General features: G+C 45.5%; 1 protein-coding gene across 1 annotated transcript in view; it reads left to right on the top strand.

Moving 5' to 3' along the window:
- Positions 1-6,400: 6,400 nt before the first annotated feature.
- The window catches only part of dve (SATB1_N and homeodomain domain-containing protein dve), a 94,755-nt gene continuing 82,420 nt past the window's right edge, over positions 6,401-18,735 (top strand). Inside the window, exon 1 of the mRNA XM_022830833.2 lies at positions 6,401-7,739. Coding sequence (XP_022686568.1) covers positions 7,683-7,739 — 57 coding nt within the window. The 5' untranslated portion in view covers positions 6,401-7,682. The remainder of the gene's footprint in view (positions 7,740-18,735) is intronic.

Here is an 18,735-nt window from a genome sequence, read left to right as displayed (position 1 = left end):
AACGTAGTTTGGAGACTGCGAAACTCTAGTCCTGTTACGAACCACATTTCTACATATATAAAGAAGCTGAACGCTCATATTATTACTAAATACCGGGTGTATTATATCTGTTTCTAAAAAGGGCAAAGCTAAATCGGACACTGCTCTGGTGAGGCTGCTTCTGACGCGCGTTTTTATACCGTCAGTATTTCTGGAAAAACCGAGAAGATAGTTTCAACTACAATGACCACTGCTATTTTGAAACAATGACTATACATTATTTGTCATATATCAGTTTTGTTGTTTGTCGGAACTGATGACCCGTGCTGTGTACACGAGGTAGCCAGCGCCTCATATACCCCAGTAGCACCGTTGCGATACTTCGGAGAATCATTCAAAATCCATGTTCTTGTGTACGACAATGTAAGGGCATCGTATAAGCTTCAAATTATAATGAAAGGTACACTGGTGCATTTTAGAAAGTTATCTGAATATCGAAGTATGTCATATTGTCCCTAATATAATACGTGTTCGTCGAATTTATCCGTGAAGTTTGCCATGCGCCCGTCGAGGTCATGAAATAATTCAAGTTCATATCTAATTCTACAGTATATGAGTTATAGTTTTCTCACGATATTTTCCTTTATCACACAGGACCGACCTTATTATATATCAAGCCGACTATAAAATGTAATCAATATAATTTGCCTTGCTCGAAGGTGTCGAATGGACTACACTCTATTCTGGTTCGTGCAGTCACCATTTCCTTATATAATTTACGGTGTATGGAATTTGTAATATGCTTATGTAGTTCGAGATAGAGAACTAGTATGCACGTTGCACGTAGCGTAACATGGGCTCCACCTTTGTGTTTCTTCTTCCCTATAGCATAAAACATGCACCTTGCACTTATGAGGTGGCTTGATCACATTTGTAATGTAGAAGGCTTCATGATAGGTAGGTTTCACGCGACTACATAACGATATTCGTGGTTTGAAAATCTTAAACACCTGTTTAAAAAGTTTCGCTCTTAAGCAGCCGAAACTCGGACCACCGCGAGATTTTCATGGGGGCCGATAATATGGACGGGTGTGATGTAAGGCCTGCTGATAAACTGTGACGGACGAACCGGAGTTGGGACAACTTCAGGACGAAAAAAGTTCTCATCGTTCACGGCAAAATTCGAAGTGCAAGAAGAAAGTGTAAATATGTATAGTAACTAGATCTGTGCTATTGCAAGAAAGAATGGTTGTGTTGCATAAGAAGTGTGTGTTCGTAAGCGGACGAATGTTGAGCGACAAATCTGAATTTTAGATAATAATCTCCTAAATGCTTGAAAGCTTCCACCTCTTGAAGTAAGGTCTCTGCTAGGCGTGCCCTAAGAGCCGTATAAAAGATCCGTCCCGCGAACGGATAATCGAATGATAACCCAGATATCTTTCTGTCCTACAGAGTTCCTTTTGGTTTAAAGGAGAGCTGGTCCTTCCTAGATTTATCCAGACAATACATATTTAATTCATATGTCGACATAAACAAGCACTGAATACACAAAAATGGAATATGCGAAACTAGTCTTCACGTTACAAAAGCGTATACAAATTGTCAGAATGCTTATTGTGCGAGAGTTCAGACAAACCGCTCTTTTATAGTATGCCATGGTACAAACCACTATTGTCGTTCAACTTCGTAGTCTGAACCAGCCTGAGATCTTACACGCTTATATAGTGCGTGTTCTTTTAAATGTAGATATTTTCTTTTTCCTTACCCTATCATTTCGGTTTTTACTGGATGAGATCTCGTAAGTGGCCCTTGATTTTTAAGAAGCTTGACTCAGCTTTTAATACCGCTATTATAGCTGGCAAGACGATGTGTAATGTTACTAAAAGAAATATATAGCGTTAAGTCTTTAATGGATAGAGATGACCAGGCCAAAATGGTCAACTATTGCAGTCAATAGAAACAAGCTAATACAACTTAGCTAGAACACGATCTCTTGACCAGATGTGTAGCAGGAAGCTTAATGCGGAATACCATTACCCTGAGGCGCTAAAATGATACACAAACCGCGGATATTAAAGGCTCTGTAGCAGAATTTGCCCATCATCTAGGCATACTATAGATACCTGACCTAGAATTCTAAAATAGATTCTACACTCCGAAGATTTAGACACATCTATAATAGTTGCCCACATTTCACACTGGCACCAAATACTCACCCTTGAGCAAACCCAATTTTCTACTTTTGTATCGTAAAGCTCAATTTTGAGTAAATTCAAACCTGAAACGGAATAAGAATAAAACTGCTTAAGTGCTCCCGTTAATTTCTATCTAGTCAAGACGGAAAGTGGTTGTTTGTTAAACCTTTCCCTACGACAGCCCTGGCACTAGAGTTGATCCATCCTCGCCTTAGCTGTGGCATTGAAGGATTAGTAACATACAGAAGAAACCAGAGCGTTAATTCGATGCAATAGCGTTGTTTATCTGTTAATTAATAGCTTCGGTAAAAATCAACACCTCAGCGGAAGCTTAGGGACATGGCGGCCCCAGTCAGCTGAGCAGCACGGGACGACGCTCGCCCTGGACTTCTACCATAAAACGTAGCATCTTAGGTCTTTTTGTCGAGTGATCTAATGGTGATAGGAAAAAAGGAACTCATTTTACTTCAGATGTTCTATATGAGACCTCACTATTTCGTAGATATAGCCCACGCACTTGGCCTTTACTGTTTACTGGAGGCCAAAACACAAATTGCAGAGAGAAAAACTTCGTTTATGTAAAATGCAAATTTTAGTTTTATCAGACAGCTTGTTTATTTATTTATAAAATATATATATTATCACACTTCGCTGAGGTCTACAGTGTATCGAGCTGCAGGTTAGTTCGCACAGCCTTTGACTGGATACGCCTTTGCCATTTCTCTCTCTTTCGAGCTTTTCACGAAAGGTTTTTACCTCGTATATGCTTAGCGCGTCAATTACGATCACAACATCATCGTTGACAGGATTATTATTGCCATCATCAGCTACAATAAAAACGGCAACCTGTATTTTCAATAAATCTTCCCTCAGTCATCTTCCGCCCTTTTAACCCGATCATTCGCTATTGATCTACATCCGGGCGTAGTTTGCTGGCTGCGTTTGTTAACAGCATTCTACCTTGCTGATACAGGATAACGAGACTAGGTGATGAGGCGTTATCCCCGGTAATCCGCTCGCAGTGGCTCAGTCGAAGCGGGTCGATCAGCTCGGACCTCCAGCAAAGCTCGGTTGGGTCCTCCGGAGTGGCTTATTGAGCTTATAGAATAAACCGAGCAGAGCAGAAATATGGTGAGACAGTTGGAGAGCGCGCCCAAAAAGCTTACAAGCTAATTGTGCTGAACTAGGTGGCTTTTTTCTGGGCGGCTACGTCAGGGTACCCATTCAAGTGCAATACCTGTATCGAGAAAAGATTGCCTTGCATCGGTACAACTAAATATTACTAGATAGCTCAACCGCGTTAGCTTACCATTCGCCCACATCCTCCTAATCAGGTAGTTGAAGAAACGTAACCTTAAACATACAGATCTGGGTGTTTCGGGGGTGTATGTAGATGATCTTGTGGTTCGTGGAGGATTCCTTCAGTAGGATGGCCCGTTCAACTCGGAATAATGTACAAAGCTCAGATTCTCCGAATGTTAACAGAGAGCATCAATCCTCTGGACCACCAACCTTGAACCTCTCTATTCGTCTGTGCCGGCATTCCATGACCGTTCGAGGATTAAATGCAGGCCCGCGCGCCTGTGAAGCTCAACATCAAAATCAGTTTACTGATTTGTACATACACCCAGATCAAGTGCAAAATGATCGAGCTCTTGATTGACGATTAGGGGTCGGATTTTCCATACGTGGATAAAGCGTTCAGGCGTCCCAGTCTACTAACAGCATAATCAGGTTTTGAATTGACTTTGCTATCTATGTATACGATCAGGTAATTCCTTCCTCAACCTGTCATCCAGCTGATGGTACCGTACAAATCTGCATGAACACGTGGCGCGATCAAAGCGACGCTAGAACTACTAGAACAACAACCTTTATCTGTACTAAGATTCGATTCGAGGTGCAATAAGCGTGTCGATTTGTCACTGTAATTTATCTAGCATTGTGGAGCCATGCTGTCTAGCACAAACTCCATTTGGAGTTACTATATCTAGCGCAATTGCTCTCGAATTTCCATCAACAGTGCTTTGCTCTTACTCCATTTCCAAAAGTCTCGCACGTCAGGACGTCTCTTCTAATCGCCTACTTGTTGCACTATACCCTACATCGCTTCGCTAGATTCATTTTTCGGGTTGACGACAAGCTATACAACAAAGAAGCTTCTTGTTAAGCTACGTATACATATACGTACACAACAGTATAGATATGAACGTCGCGACGGGAGGTAGCCCTACTGAAATGCGTGGACTCCACGCAGAAAGTCGCGTTTCAGGTGCTTTTGTAAGCCATCACAGCTTTTGAAGTCCTTGGTTCCAGACTTTGGCAAGCGAATTTGTAATCCCTACCTACTGGGATGCTCGGCGGTCTGGTCGCTGGCCGCGAATCCCTCTGACTAGCATTAATATACAGGTCCGTACTGTAGCACGTGGGGATCCGGAGAAAGCGTCGCCTAGGGAAAAATCGCTTCACAAAACGGAATGCACGAGAGACCGTGAGAAACCTAAACCACGTTTGACCTAGCGAGTACAGCAATAGATGCTGCCGTTCTTTCACTGTAAAAAAGAAAGAAGCCGATGGTATCTTGAGCGACTGCTGTTGTGCGGCAGTCGTCATGCCATTTCCCGGTTGACTGCTAATCCACTACCGCGACTGCGGTAACGACAGGTTTCGTTATTAGCTAGAACGGGTACTAGTGAGAGAAAGTCGATCCTGCCTGTACGAGGCGAGGTTCGTGTTTCTATCCGCATTCCCTGTCACAGTATGGCAGACGTCGACTGTAAACAGCGTCAACAAAAGCAGCAACGGCCATAGGCAACAGCAAACCATGCTTTTAGGCTGGAAAGGGCCTATTGGCCTTCTGTCTGCTGTAGGTTTGAATCGGTCCGTTTGCAAAGCTCGTAACAATGTATGGCCATTGTTATTACCATATCCGACGACGTCACCTGCAATAGTTGGAGCAGGCTCGAGGTCAGAGTATAAGCACCTAACAACCAGATGATATATATGTGTGTGCGTAAAAATCTAACGACATGTTTCTTCCCTCGTTTGGCTTTGCCTCCCTTAACACTATCACAAAATAATCCGTCTTTCATCATTGAGCCCAATGAGTATTTAATAAATATCGAGTAGCATTAGCATGCAGAAGTATAAAATGTGTACCCGTTTATGGTACTGTGCCGTAGCCATTCGGGCCTTTCAAACTAACGCCTGTTCATTCTTCTAGGCCCATCCATTGGAATATCGCGCAACTGTTGGCTTTTCCTCTGTGTCGCTCCGTATTTGATGATTCCAGATCGATCTCCGTTCTTGGCTCCGCTTCGAGTGGCTGTCTTCACCTAGCCCCACCCTGGGGTATGGTCACGTAAGCTATCCAGCCTTGTCGGCCGGTACTGCTTCTTCACGCAAACACCTGCAAGCGCAAGCAGACGAGCAGGGCTCTTACGCATCTATTATGAGATCCCGCTATTTTGTGTCTTTTTTATCCTCTTCGTAACGTCTTCGTTCATTTGTCGCTGCTGCGCATAGCTTGTTAGCTAACCCGTTCGTCCAGCCAGTCAATCCTGGTTCTAGTCAATCTAGTTTATCAATCCCACGACGGACCTAGCTAGCGATCTTAAGACTATAAGCAGACATTCTCTACTGTCCAGGAAATCGCGGCCTGTCCCCGCGCGCTAATTTAATTGTAATCAATGTGAAGATACGTTTCGAACAACTGCCTATGCTTGTAACTAACGATGATTTCTGCGTTGCGGTATATCGCCGCTGGGCACCGCTTGTGAACTGGTGCTCTTCGTGCAATACCGCCCAAAGGCGCTGAACTCCAGATGTATATATATACATAAATACATGGAACTGCTGCCTTGTCATCATTCTGCAGCAGCTCCCCGGTGCAGTTTCCCGCGCACCGGACGCACAGCAGCCCCAAGTAGTAATGTATAACCCTCACTTTGAGCAGTCGGGCTGGCCGCAATGGCTTGTTTGGTCAGTCGCATGGTAGATAGGCTATTATAGGGCAGACAAGCAAGCGGTACCACTAGTACTAGAAGTAGCCATCGTGGTAGCTGCAGTCGTAGCAGCAAACGATAGCCAGCACTGGCGACGACGGTGCTTGTCTCCCGACTTGTGCGCGAGTGTGGATCGCTGCTGTGTGGATGGGGATGGCAGCGGTAGTAGCAGCAGCAGCAGCAGCAGTAGTGGTAGTAGTAGTAGTAGTAGTAGCAGCAGCAGCAGCAGTAGGAGGCCGTCGATGAGCGCTACCACCACCAGCAGCCCTTTCCACGACGGGTGAGGGCTCTTTAGGAGGGGCGGAGCTTGGCGGGTTGTCCTCGACGCCAACTTTTGCAGCTCATACAGCTAGGACAGGAGCCGAGAACAAGCGAACAGAGTGCTCGCTAGCTAAACATACAGGCTCGCTGGAAGAGTGATGTAGCTAGCTGTACACGCCACAGGCTAACCGCACCAATTTAGTCAAGAGCGCGCACGGACGTTCGGCAGAAACGACAAACTTTCAGAAGTTCCACCCGTCCACCATCGAGCATAGCCCAGCCTTTCGGAGTATTCTCGTTGTTGTTGTTGTTGTTGTTGTTGTTATTATTATTATTATTATTATTGTTGTTTCTGTCGGCACAAAGGAGTGAGTTCTTGTTATTTTTCGCACGGAGCAATAAGAGCGGCGCTCGCTGTCCTTCTGGCGTTCGATAGTCGCTCTCCACCTAGGAGCTAGGAGCGAAGCTGAACCCGCCGTTGTGGAGAGTCGCACTCGTTCAGGAGCCCGCTAGGCTAGCCGAAAGCCGACTTCGTCGAAGATCTAAGGCTCCCGGGCGTTGTTTAATACCCATCACAACAAGAGCAGAATCGGGAAGAGAGTAGGTGACAGAGGGGAAAAGAATCGTGGGAGTGCGGCCGGAGCGTGAGTACAGCGACAAACAAAAAGAAGGGGAGACAGCAAAAACAAGCAAGACAGTGAAAGATAACGAGAGAGCTCGGTATCTTTGGGAACTGAAGGAACGGTGCAAAGCTCACGGCGAACGCACTCCCGATAATCGAGGTTCTGGGGAACTGGAAAAGAGAGAGAAAGAGAGAGAGTGAGAGAGAGTAGCTGAGGAAAAACGCACGGCCGCTGTTGGAGAACGCCCGCCTAGAGTGAAAAGGCGCCGTGTTGGTAACTGGCAACCAAGCGAGTTGTCACACCCCCCCCCCCTTTCCCCCGGAACCAAACCGAACACACAGCCGTGTGTTCCGTGCGATATAGAGAGAGCGGGAGTCCAATAGAGTCAAGCAGCGGTCCGAGACTGGCTGGCAGACAGAGAGTCAGTCAATTGTGTGTAGTGAGTGAAGTTCTGTCGACGACAACGGTGGTTGTTGTTCTACGACGACCAAGTGAATGCTCATTCAGTGATCGTGCGGTGCTCCTTAAGGAGGAACCCTATTTCCCCGTGGTACTGTGGACCGACGTGTGACCGATTGCCGTGTGGCATGAGTGGCAGCTAGTGACCTGCGAGCCGCGGCATGGAGCTGGCGACGGAGAGAAGTCCGGCCGCGCAGGAGTCAACGCGCCAGCGCGCGGTGAGTAATCCTAGTTATAACAGTAATAACAGCAGTAGATACCTAGAATCAGCCGAAAAGCAGACAAACGTAAGTCGGTGAAGCTGATGAGTGAGTGCATCGGGAGCCGAGATCAGCCGATCGGATGAGCCATGGCGGATGGTCAACATCGCTAGCGCCGCCGGCACCGCTGTCGCCGCCATCCTGGATTACCCTGTATCATCCCTGGGATATCCTATCAGAAGATTATCTGCCATATTTCGCTGGCTCTAAACACGTTTTTACGCGCGCGCTGGTTTGTCGTGAGTGCCAATTAGAAGGGTAGCTGACGCCGAGAGTTCGGTCTGGAGAAACATTCAATTTGTGGTAGAAGTTTTCGACGAGATCGAAGCTAGCAAGCCTGAGAACGTTAGACGAAAAGCGAACCACCATGTGACAAAGGTATGCGAATTCAGTTGATTTTAGCGTCATACTGGCAGCCATTAGCTAGCAGCGTTTGGACGTTGTTATGCAATAATATCATCAATTGACGATTCGCAATATACTTTTGGTGTATGTGGGTTGCGAGAGATCGCGTCCAGTTTCCGGGGTAGTTCGACTGTGGGGTGGCTTATCCGCGGATGTAAACAAACGAAGCCATTGAGCCACGGAGAGGCTGAATCCGCTACTCTGCACACAGCGAAGTACAAATGTCACCCAAGAATTTAAGAGAGCTATGTTGGCTAGTTTTGCTGCGTTTGTGGTGTGGGAGCCTGTTAATATCCGATGAAATTACTGCCAGATTACCTCTGAGTTGGCGTTCTGACCCTGGTAGCAGGATGGGTAAACTGTGGACGACACGGTGTTCGAATCCGACGAGTTTGTTGTGGTCTGGCTTGCTGTAGTGGGGGGTTGATCGTTGCTGATTGGACCACAGTTCTAAGTGATGGGGGGATACCGAGAATGGAATACTCGACATGGCCGCGCTAGCTGCGTGCTGCATGCGCCCTTAGATTATTCGGAATATTTAAAACAGTTTCGGTGGACTGTAGGAGGGCAAGCAGACCAGATTGAGTTTGCGTCATCTGCAACTATCGTTCGAAAACAGTTGCAATTTTGCTGGACGGCGCGCTGCCCCGTACCGACGATACAAATTGAACCACGTAATGCTTTTAGTATGTATCGTAACGAACCGAATGCGACGATTGCTACACGTATAGAAGGTTGAATTTGACAGCTGACAGGACATCGGTAATATTGAACCGTTCGAAAGTCCTAGCTCCGAGATCTCGAGTACATTTGCGCCATTGCCAATTATAATAAACAATCATATTTTGCAGTCGGTCTCAATAGTTCGACTGTTAAAATCGATCTGCTGGGAAGATAGACGTTCACATGCATGCGGATTTTGCTTAGCTGTACGGCTTGACTGCAAATCGTTAAATCAATCAATCAATCAATCAAATTTTCGAGACGATAATTAACAACACCTATTATATCTACATATTTGACTGGGGCTTTAGATACATCGATCGTTATTCGACATCGCTCGTGCTCACAGAATATGTTTCCTATGGCTTTCGATTTTTAGATATAATGATGGGTTAGCACCAAACGCTACGAGGTGGCCGACATTCATCCAGAAGCAAAGCCGAAGTCAGTAGTTTCTGTCTCTATATCCGATTATACTAGAATAGCAGACGGACAGATTGGATTGATTGGAGATGGTTTCCTAAATAAAAGTGAGCGCTAATGATAGGCGTAGTATTAGCGTCGAGCAAGCATTGTAACAATGACTCACTGGCCGGTACGTTTCAACGGCGGAATAACGTTTAGATAAATTTGAAGAGTTTAGTGAAACGATAATAGTTATTCGGCCAAATCGGTAAGTTGTGCACTAGCTGTCGTCTAGGGAACCACGACATTTTCATTCTATCTTAAATCTTAATCTTGGGTTGTCTTGATGGTTGTCCGACATGACGCGAGTTGCAAGACGAAATCGCAGATCCCCGACTGCCATTGCTATTACTAGTACAGATTCTATTACCAGTACCAATACAACGATGAAAACAATGAACAATACAAGAAGGCTGGGAGACAACAAAAAGCGGATGCCCACTTGAATGCCCCTGCAGGCATTCACTTTGTCGAGAAGACGCCTTTCCTTTTAAAGGGTTTATTTGAATATCGGCCTAATACTCATATTAGTGATGAGTTAGTTAAGATGTTATTGCTCGATGTATCCATCCCTCGAACGTCGCTTGCTATCGTGAGTTCTCAACTTAGCTACATTTAACGCCTGTCTGTTTATATACAATAATACCTAGTGACAGCTTTTCGGGCATGTCACTGTATGTGGGAACGTATATTGTTTGTAGCTCCGAGCACGCTTATCGTGCTCACCCAAAATGTCAATTCAATTTTAGTAGTCTCAAGACTTCTTTAAAGATCAAACGCATCGATGAAGTTTCGTGTACACTCGGGAATAAGATGGGGCCTTTCTGCCTATTGCCCTTATATTTACTGTTAACGCTGTTACCGCCATCATTTAAACCAGATTTAGATTCTGGTCGGGGCTTCTCGTGGAAACCCCTTCAAGTGTGAACTGTTTGATGTTCCGCTCATTAAGCATCGTAATGAACAATTTTAATTAACTGAATAGTTTTAAACAAGTTTAAGTTTTTTGTTTCGATAACTTTTATGTCTCAAAATATTTTGAATCGCTTAACTTGCAAATGGTAATCCGCAACGTATAGTTTTTATACACACACTATGCTCTAGTGAACAAATATTCCGCTCATTTTTTGTTGGGGCACTTGGTGATAAGGGCATGAAAAGCATTGAGTCTGTTCACATATTACGTGTCATAACTAGCCTTTACGTGGTTAGCCGTGCTCTTATCAATACCTTAGGCGCAATACATTGCAATTCTAGTGTGTGTGTATATATATATCCTGTCGGCTCGATCAGCATGCGCCTTACTATCCAGGATCACTCTCCTCTGTTATCTCCGGATAATATATATATATATAGATAAATGGATAGATAGACATACGTGTGTATGTTCATTTGGTAGGTTGTTAAGCGCTAATTCGGTGGCCATCACGTCTCGAACGGAAGGGGCGGGGCCGTTTTGAGGCGGCTTCAGCAGAATCGCGGTGTTCGGCGGTGCCTGTAGTGTCGGCTGGCGGCACCGTCTGCGGGCAATTGCGGGAAAGCAAACTGCCGCTACACTATAGCGTATATAGACGACATTGTCATAAGCGGCGTCGACGGCGCGCACCAGCTGCGGGCAGTTGTAGCCAATCGTTGTTGCTGTTGTTGTTGTTTTGACTGTAACAGCAGACGCAGCGGCGGAAGCAGCAGCGCTGGCACCAGTTGAACGAACGTTCACCGATAAAGCACCAAATTCGCGCATCGGGCGCATCCATTTGGCGTTATCATCTTTCGTTCAACGTTCTTGCTACCGAAGGTCACACACGGCTGTCGTTGGTGCCATTGCAGTTCTTAGTGTAGCAGAGCGGCGGCGGCGGCGACGGCGGCGGCGGCGGCGGCGGCGGCGGCGGCAGCAGGTGAACGGGCAACAACGACGATTTCGACAAAAACTTGGAAATTGCCCCAGGAACGAAGAAAACTTTCGGACTTTTTCCAACGGTGTTTTAGCTTAGCGTTTGTTGTCCATGTTGCCACTTTTAGCGATAACGATGTTGATTGTGATGGTGATTGCGGTAATAACGGCGATGACGTTGTTGGTCTGGTTTTCTGTTGTTACTACTAGAAACAGAATATCTATTTTGGAACTAGACATATCTCAGATTTTTTGTACAATGTTTGTTACGAAGGTCTGACTTCATTATTGAGAGAAATCAACTCCGTGCGTGATATTGCTTCTAAAGAGAGATGGGGATGACTCGCATTGTACCGCCATTTTGAGTTATTTAGGTTGTGCAGAGGTTTGTACAGCTCTAGCATATGTATATACTGTATTTGGGGCATCAACCCCGAACGGATCTGTCCTTTATCAGAGTTCAAACGCGCTTGATGATGGTTATCCTTTATGCACTATTCAAATAATTTCCCTCCATCAATAAGAAGAGTCTGTACCATCTACCGAGTTGGTAATTTTAATTGTTGCTTATACTTGTTTCTGTCATTTTTTGCGGATGAAACTGCAGCGATCGGTCACCTTGTGCACATACCCTATGGGCATATGCGGTCTGTCTGCCTTTCTGCATCTATAACCTCGATTGCCCGCACTCTTTCTCGCCATTGAATCTTTCATTCTACTCGACTGACATGAGCGGAACGGGTCATAGAGAACAGTGCAAGCTGCCGAAAAGCACTTTAATGATGGTTATCATAGACTGTTTTGTAGCATGACAAGAAAGCGGACCAAATCAGATGAATCCGAAAGTCAATCTTTTTAAGCCAATGGCAGCTGCGGTGACAGAGTGAGAAAAGCCAATCGTTAACTCTGAGCCATCCGACAATTCCTGCAGCATCCTCTCACAGCCTGCTGATCCGCTGCTATTGCTAACTTCTGAAATAATCCACCCTATCGTTCCTACTCGAGATCGGTGAATCGTCCTGTATGTTACGCTTCTCATCCTCAAATGACGAAGGCCGGGCGACTTGTTCTATCCGTCCGGCCTCAAACCGACCGGTTAGCGTCATCTACCCAAGCATCCAGTGGACCTAAATGCCCTTGGTGACTCCATGCTATTATTAGATGCGAACAAGTGGGTCGCACAGTGGTTATAATAATACAATACGCAATTGTACCTACGCTGGCGACGGCGTAGCTAGCTGGGTTCCAATACGTGCAGCCAAACAGGGCCAGGCAAAGCGACAACTCAAATCACCATCGGAGAGATTTCAATGCTAGCTGGCTAAAGGTATAGTTTACAATTAGCCCCTTCTTGGAAGACAAATCTCAATAGCTTTAGTCCGCGACGCATCCCCCGGTAGAGAAGCTATACAATATACAGAATAGAGAGGGTGCGTCAGTTGAGCCGAGCTACATGAGTGCTCTCGGTAGGGTGTACTATACATACATACATACAAAATATACTGTTTAGACGTTTACTTCCATATCATGAGTCGCAGTTGCACAGCGGGTAAGAATATGCCATAGAAACACGGCTAGTTTCGACAAAGCTGGTTAGCAGAGGCTGCTGACGGCTGACCTCGCGCTAGCATTTACGTGAATTCAATTTGTGGCTGTCACATGTTAACTATATCCATAGTAAACTATCCGTTGCCCTCGGCCGGCTATAGTGTCTTAATAAAAGAACACAATTCATTGTTGAGCCATGGTTCTGTTGCGCAATCTAGGGTTCAGCTTGTGGTATCTAACTGGGGAAATATAATATGATTCTGCCTTTTTAAATTGAAAGCACCAGAGGGAACAGCCTTAACGTATTACGCTAACACAACTACACTAACAAGTGTTAGGCGACGGTGCTGCAACAATAGGACAAGATGCCCTGTTGTCACCTTCGTCTACCTAGCTTCTTCTAATCTCTCACAACTGTGTTCAGAGACGATTTGCTCGTTCTCAGTCAATCTTATCCTATCAGGTATATATATACGAACGTTGAGGATTACAGTATTTTTCGAATGAGGACTCAAACTACGCAACTTTTTTTACTTGGCTGCCTAGTGCTTCCAGCGCTACAATGCAGGGTGGTACGTTTCAGTTAGAGAAAACCTTGGTGAGTTGTCCGTCATAATGAGCACTTGCTTACCCGGTATTCCTGGCAGCAGACGAAAGTCCAGTCTTTCTGGAACAAATCAACAGATCCGTTATGGCAAACAATAATATGTCATTTTTGGGATTTGAGCGAAAACCAGCCGCTATCTACTATCGTTCCGCGCTGAACGAGTCCTTACCAAAATTAAAAACCTTCTTTTTTGCCCGCCAACGTTACTACTAGCTTTCAAAGCCATTTTGGATACACTTAGGTCTTTTATACAAAAATGTATTGTAGTTGGAGAAAGGAGAGTATCAGTTGCCACTTGGATCATGCAGATCAGCTCTAACGATTAGTCTTTCTTTTTAAATTTTTGAGCTTTTTTCCCATTTCATTCCCACTGGGACTTACTGCTCTTCTTGAGCCTTTGGCCTGCAAAACATCAGCCCTGAATATAATTTCATTGTAATTTACTGTATTTAGCTTATTTGAGAGACACCTGAACAGGTTTGTGCCTACCTATATCGCTTGGGCACCATTACTCTCAAAGAGTTATTGGTAGATTAAGGAAGGAATATTTCGTTAGGGGTTTAGGTTAGGTTAGGTCCCGAATTGAAGTTGATATCGCGGTGGATGGGGGTTATATTCGATAGTTACGATCTTCAGGAATGGCTTTTCTAGGATTTTTGGTTAGACACAGCCCTAAAACAAAATATAAGCAATATTTGACATTTAAAAGCGCCGCCCTGTACTCGATAACGTTCTCAGATGCGTTCACTTGTCGACACAAGGCGACACCTCCAAAGCATGGGAAAGAACCCGCAGAAGATAGCTTTTTTGGAAGACCTAGCACAAGCTAAGTAGTGCATTAACAAAAGGATCTTCCGCAGGCTACAGCTGAAAGCCCTTTGCCCCTATCGGGCATCGGCGACATCGGCAAAATCTGGACAGTCAGCGACATCGCTGAAAACAACAGCTGATAGCTATTATACGTGGAATAGTATATTACTATTATTGCTGTGATTTCTGTACTACGGCAATAGGCGACGGTTGTTCGAAGATTTCGTTTTCGAATTGTATTTGTTGTCGGACCGGCTCCGCTCGCTTGGCCATCGTTTGGCCTTCTAGTAGTTGTAAAGAAGAGTCGGTTCATGCTCCATGGATTCGCCAGTGCTAGAAGAACTCTGTCAGCACTTCGTCCACGATGACTATTGCAGCTCGCGCTGTACGACTGTAGGTACGCCACAGTCGAAGGCACAAAAAAAAGAAGAGTCAAGTATTGCTTACTGATCTGACCACAATTGGCTTTACTTTTGAGCCGAAAAGGCCACTTTTGTTCTGTTATTGCAGCCGCTGTCGCCATTGGCTCAACTTTTATCGGTTGTTTTTCGTGTCGGCTGATCCTTGCTAGCCGATGATAATCATTAGCATCATTGGCGGCCTATGGCAGGAAACAGGAGACAGATTGGCCGTGTAACGGCCAAGGATGGACATCTTCATCTCTAGACGTTTGCTGTTGGTACTCAGCTCTCAACGGCAGCTGCGATACCTTTTTGATTTGCACGTGCGTCGCGTTTCTTTGCATCTTTACACCCATCGTATCCTTGACGCGTTTCTTCATCGTAGTCGCTTTTGTTTTGTTCTTGTTGTTGCCGTCATTGAAGGTAACCAAGTTAACGCGTCGTCGCTATAGCCGCAGTTTGGATACATAGTAACGCTTAATCCGCTACGTATAGTCCTGCTCGCTATTCGTAATGTAGGCGCCCCATGTTACGATACGCGCAGCCACTGCGGCCACTTGAGTGGGTGAGTGCTGATGAGTCAACAACGACGAGCTCTGCCCCGGAGCGACCGCGATCAATTCTTGATACTTTTAGTTGACTTCAATTTTTCGCCATGATTTGGTGTCATTTACTTGATCGCGTTCGAAACTCATCGATGCTTTTGCATCTGTGCCTCTTGAAAACGGACCCCGCCGCACACGCTGACGTGAGAGTTGCCAGTAATTGACTGAAGTACCGGTTTGAGTGATTTGCTGTGCATACGGTTCTGTCGTTCTTGTTCTTACGAGAACAAAGGCACCAACTTGTTTTTCATTATGGCGAATGAATTGCTCGAAACGAGCCTATTCGTTATCCGTCGGGAGCATCGCACGTTCTGTATTAAATGTCCTGTTGTTTAGGTGTCGCCCCTGTATACGCTTGAGTCTTGAGCAGAGGCCGTGCAGTATTATATTTGCCCACATTAGCTGCACATTGCACTGATATATGCGATTGCGCATATAATTAATTTTACATATACACACACACACACACACATTGATATTGTTATTTGGCATAGGACCGATTTGAAACATTCCGCGAGTCGGAGTGTTTCCTAAAAATCTCTGCTGTGTAGTAGATTGCAAGGAAGGTTACCTCTTTCACCCTCTGGACGAAGATCGCCACTGACGGACTCGCAGAAAGCGTTCGGCGAATTTAGTCCGAAAGAGTAGCGTAGCAGACAACTAGGAAACCCAAATGAGCGAAACGGGTGAGACAGATATATATTACTTAGTAGCTAAACTGCGCGAGCAGCTTTCGTTAATCGAGAGCGGTCGATCGGCCAGTCGCTCCTTAGCATGTTTGACGCGGAGGATGCTCTCTAGAACACCGTGCCCCTGCGGGCGGCGCGAACTTATGATGGTGTTGTTGTTGTTGTTGTTGTTGTTGCTATGAAGAAAAAGAAGAAATTGTAAAACCGCGGAAATTGTTTACCATGAACGACTGCTGGTAACCCTTCCTCGACTCTTTTCGGATGCCAGTAGAGATTCGACAGCAGCGCACGGCCAGCGAAGATGGAAGCATCACTTACTCGCTTCCTACTAATCATCAGATCGATGGGAAAGTGGCATTGTGTTAAGACTATGTATTATAAAAAGCTGTGAACGAACGGCTGGCATTACAATGAACAGCAAACGCACAGCGGTGAAGGAACCCGAGCCGTCTGTAGGAAAGAAAAGCTGAGAAGAGTCCACCCATACGACGGCGAGATCAAGCAAGTTGTTCTCTTCTAAAGTAGCCATATTGATTGTAGACGCTATACATCGACTGATAGGGTAAGCAACGGGCCAGCTTCTGCTCTGTTGACAAAACATATGCACAATACGGGTTGCACCCTCGGCAAAAAATAGGGACAGTGCCGACAACTGCTATTGAACGCATGTTGTACGCAACGAGCAGGACAATTATCGCTATCAGAGTCGATCATAACAGCGCCAGCAACAACAGTAATAACAACAGCAACGGAGATGACAGGCAATGTCGTAGATGAATTTCTGATCTCGCTGCCTTATTTACGACGCTTAACGGCTACCGGTGCCAGCAGTGACGGCGTCGAACGATAGGAATATTATCGTTTCGCCCAATTAACTTTTGGGCTTCTTCGATGTGCCATCAGCGCCACATCAGTTCATACATTCGCACACATGTACAAACACACACGCATACAAACACAGCCACCATCAGTATTAACAAAGTACATACGATAGAAACCTGCAGAAGCGGCCACAGTGGTCCTAGCGACGGCGGTGACGACGACGACGACAACCGAAACAAGTGTACATGATCATAGCAAGCATTGTATATATTTGTGTACGTAATATAGTAAAACATCAGCAGTATCAGTAGATTTAGCAACAGCATTTACGATCCGACCCGTTCGTTCGAGCGACGAACGGGGCATAATTGCCACAGCACGCAACATCGCACGAGCACAGCATAATAGCACAACATAGTACTATACCGCAGGGTCTCGTCCTCAACCCCTCCCCCTCTCTCTAGCGCCCGATGGTGGTAATTTTGTCGCAATTTGTAAAGAATTTATCGCCACCTGCTTGTTGCAATGCCACTAATGCTGTTGTGCCGCCGTCGCTGCCGATGATAATGTTGATCCAAATACAGAAGCCGATAAGAGGCACGATAATGAAGCCGCTACTCCCGATTAAGTTCTGCTTGAACATCATCGTTATAATCATTAGCATCATCACCATCCTGATCATAGTCTTCTTCCCGACGCTGTTGCTTCGTCTTCTCGAACATGCGCTACTGAGGCGACGCGTCCAGAAACAGGCTGTAGAGCAGGCTGACACTAGCGACCCATCGAAGTGCCACACAGTGGCCAATCTACGTGTAGATACACCCATTTTGACGATGATGGTGACGATCATAGGAACAACAAAAAATCTTCGTGACTCCTTTCCTCCTCATAGAACACGGACAATATTATGTTCTAGGCTAAGAGCCCTCGTGTAACTGTGCATGCGTTATGTCTCATTTATAAGATTATAAATGAGCTGATCGTTCGTTTGTCTATTTCCGGGAAAAGGTGGGGTCATTGATAAGGAATTATATAAAACATTGTCGCTTTTTTTCGTCTTGTTTCACGTGCAAGTTCCATGATGAATTAGTAGCCGATCAAACTGGTCAGGCCCACCAGCCTTAACGGGCCTAAAGCCAATAAGCGAACGATAAACAAGGGCTACAGCCGTAATCGCTCAGTGTGGCCAGTGACGGCTGCCAACATCGAACGCCAGGAGGTTCTATGATATGCGTTAACACTTAGAGACGCCGATAAAAGCATGGACATTGTTAAACTGTAATAGAAAATTAGAATACTGCCGAACATTTTTGTCTACGGTGAATCTAACGGCTCTCAGAAGGGATTTCGTAATATACTTTAACGTAGACTACTGATAATATAGGTAGCGGTTAGCTTCATAGGATTGGCTTGGTTCTCTTTTTGCCTCGAGTCAAGCTAGAGAGCGTTACGTACAGAACGTTGGCAAGAAACGAGTGAGGGCAGCGCATATTGAAGTTCACCCAAGTGTCGCCTCTGTAACGTCGACAGTAGTCTGACCAGCTTTTCTGTCCACCCTGCGTGTTCTTGCCAATGAAGTTCCTGGCGTCTTATGTTCTTCCCTCGCTCAGCCGTCCGTCGTATTAGCGAAGTTATTGACGCTTCGCTAATACGACACCAGCCTGTGTCTCAACTTCATACTACTTTATCGGTACTATCTTGCACTACTAGCTTTATATATGCAAGATTCAGAAGTAAACGTGGCAAAGTGCAGACTACCGTCATCCTTGCCTTGACAATTGCCGCACCAGGTAACAGAAATAGCGAAATTGCAGTGTCAGTTTTGACGATATTATTTCAACTAATGCCTGTTGTTTCATTAGTCCCTATACGCAGTTACTGAGATACAGGGGTGACACGCAGATGAACCCGAACTGGCCCAAACCTGAGACCTATTTCGGACTACGATGGTACTAATCGTTCCTTTGTATTACTGGACATTCTATTGT

The sequence above is a fragment of the Varroa jacobsoni genome, unplaced genomic scaffold (genome assembly GCF_002532875.2).
Source record: "Varroa jacobsoni isolate VJ856 unplaced genomic scaffold, vjacob_1.0 scaffold_294, whole genome shotgun sequence".
NCBI lineage: Eukaryota > Metazoa > Arthropoda > Arachnida > Mesostigmata > Varroidae > Varroa > Varroa jacobsoni.
Note: the sequence above shows the minus strand (reverse complement) of the source record. Positions and strands in the feature narration are given on the sequence as shown.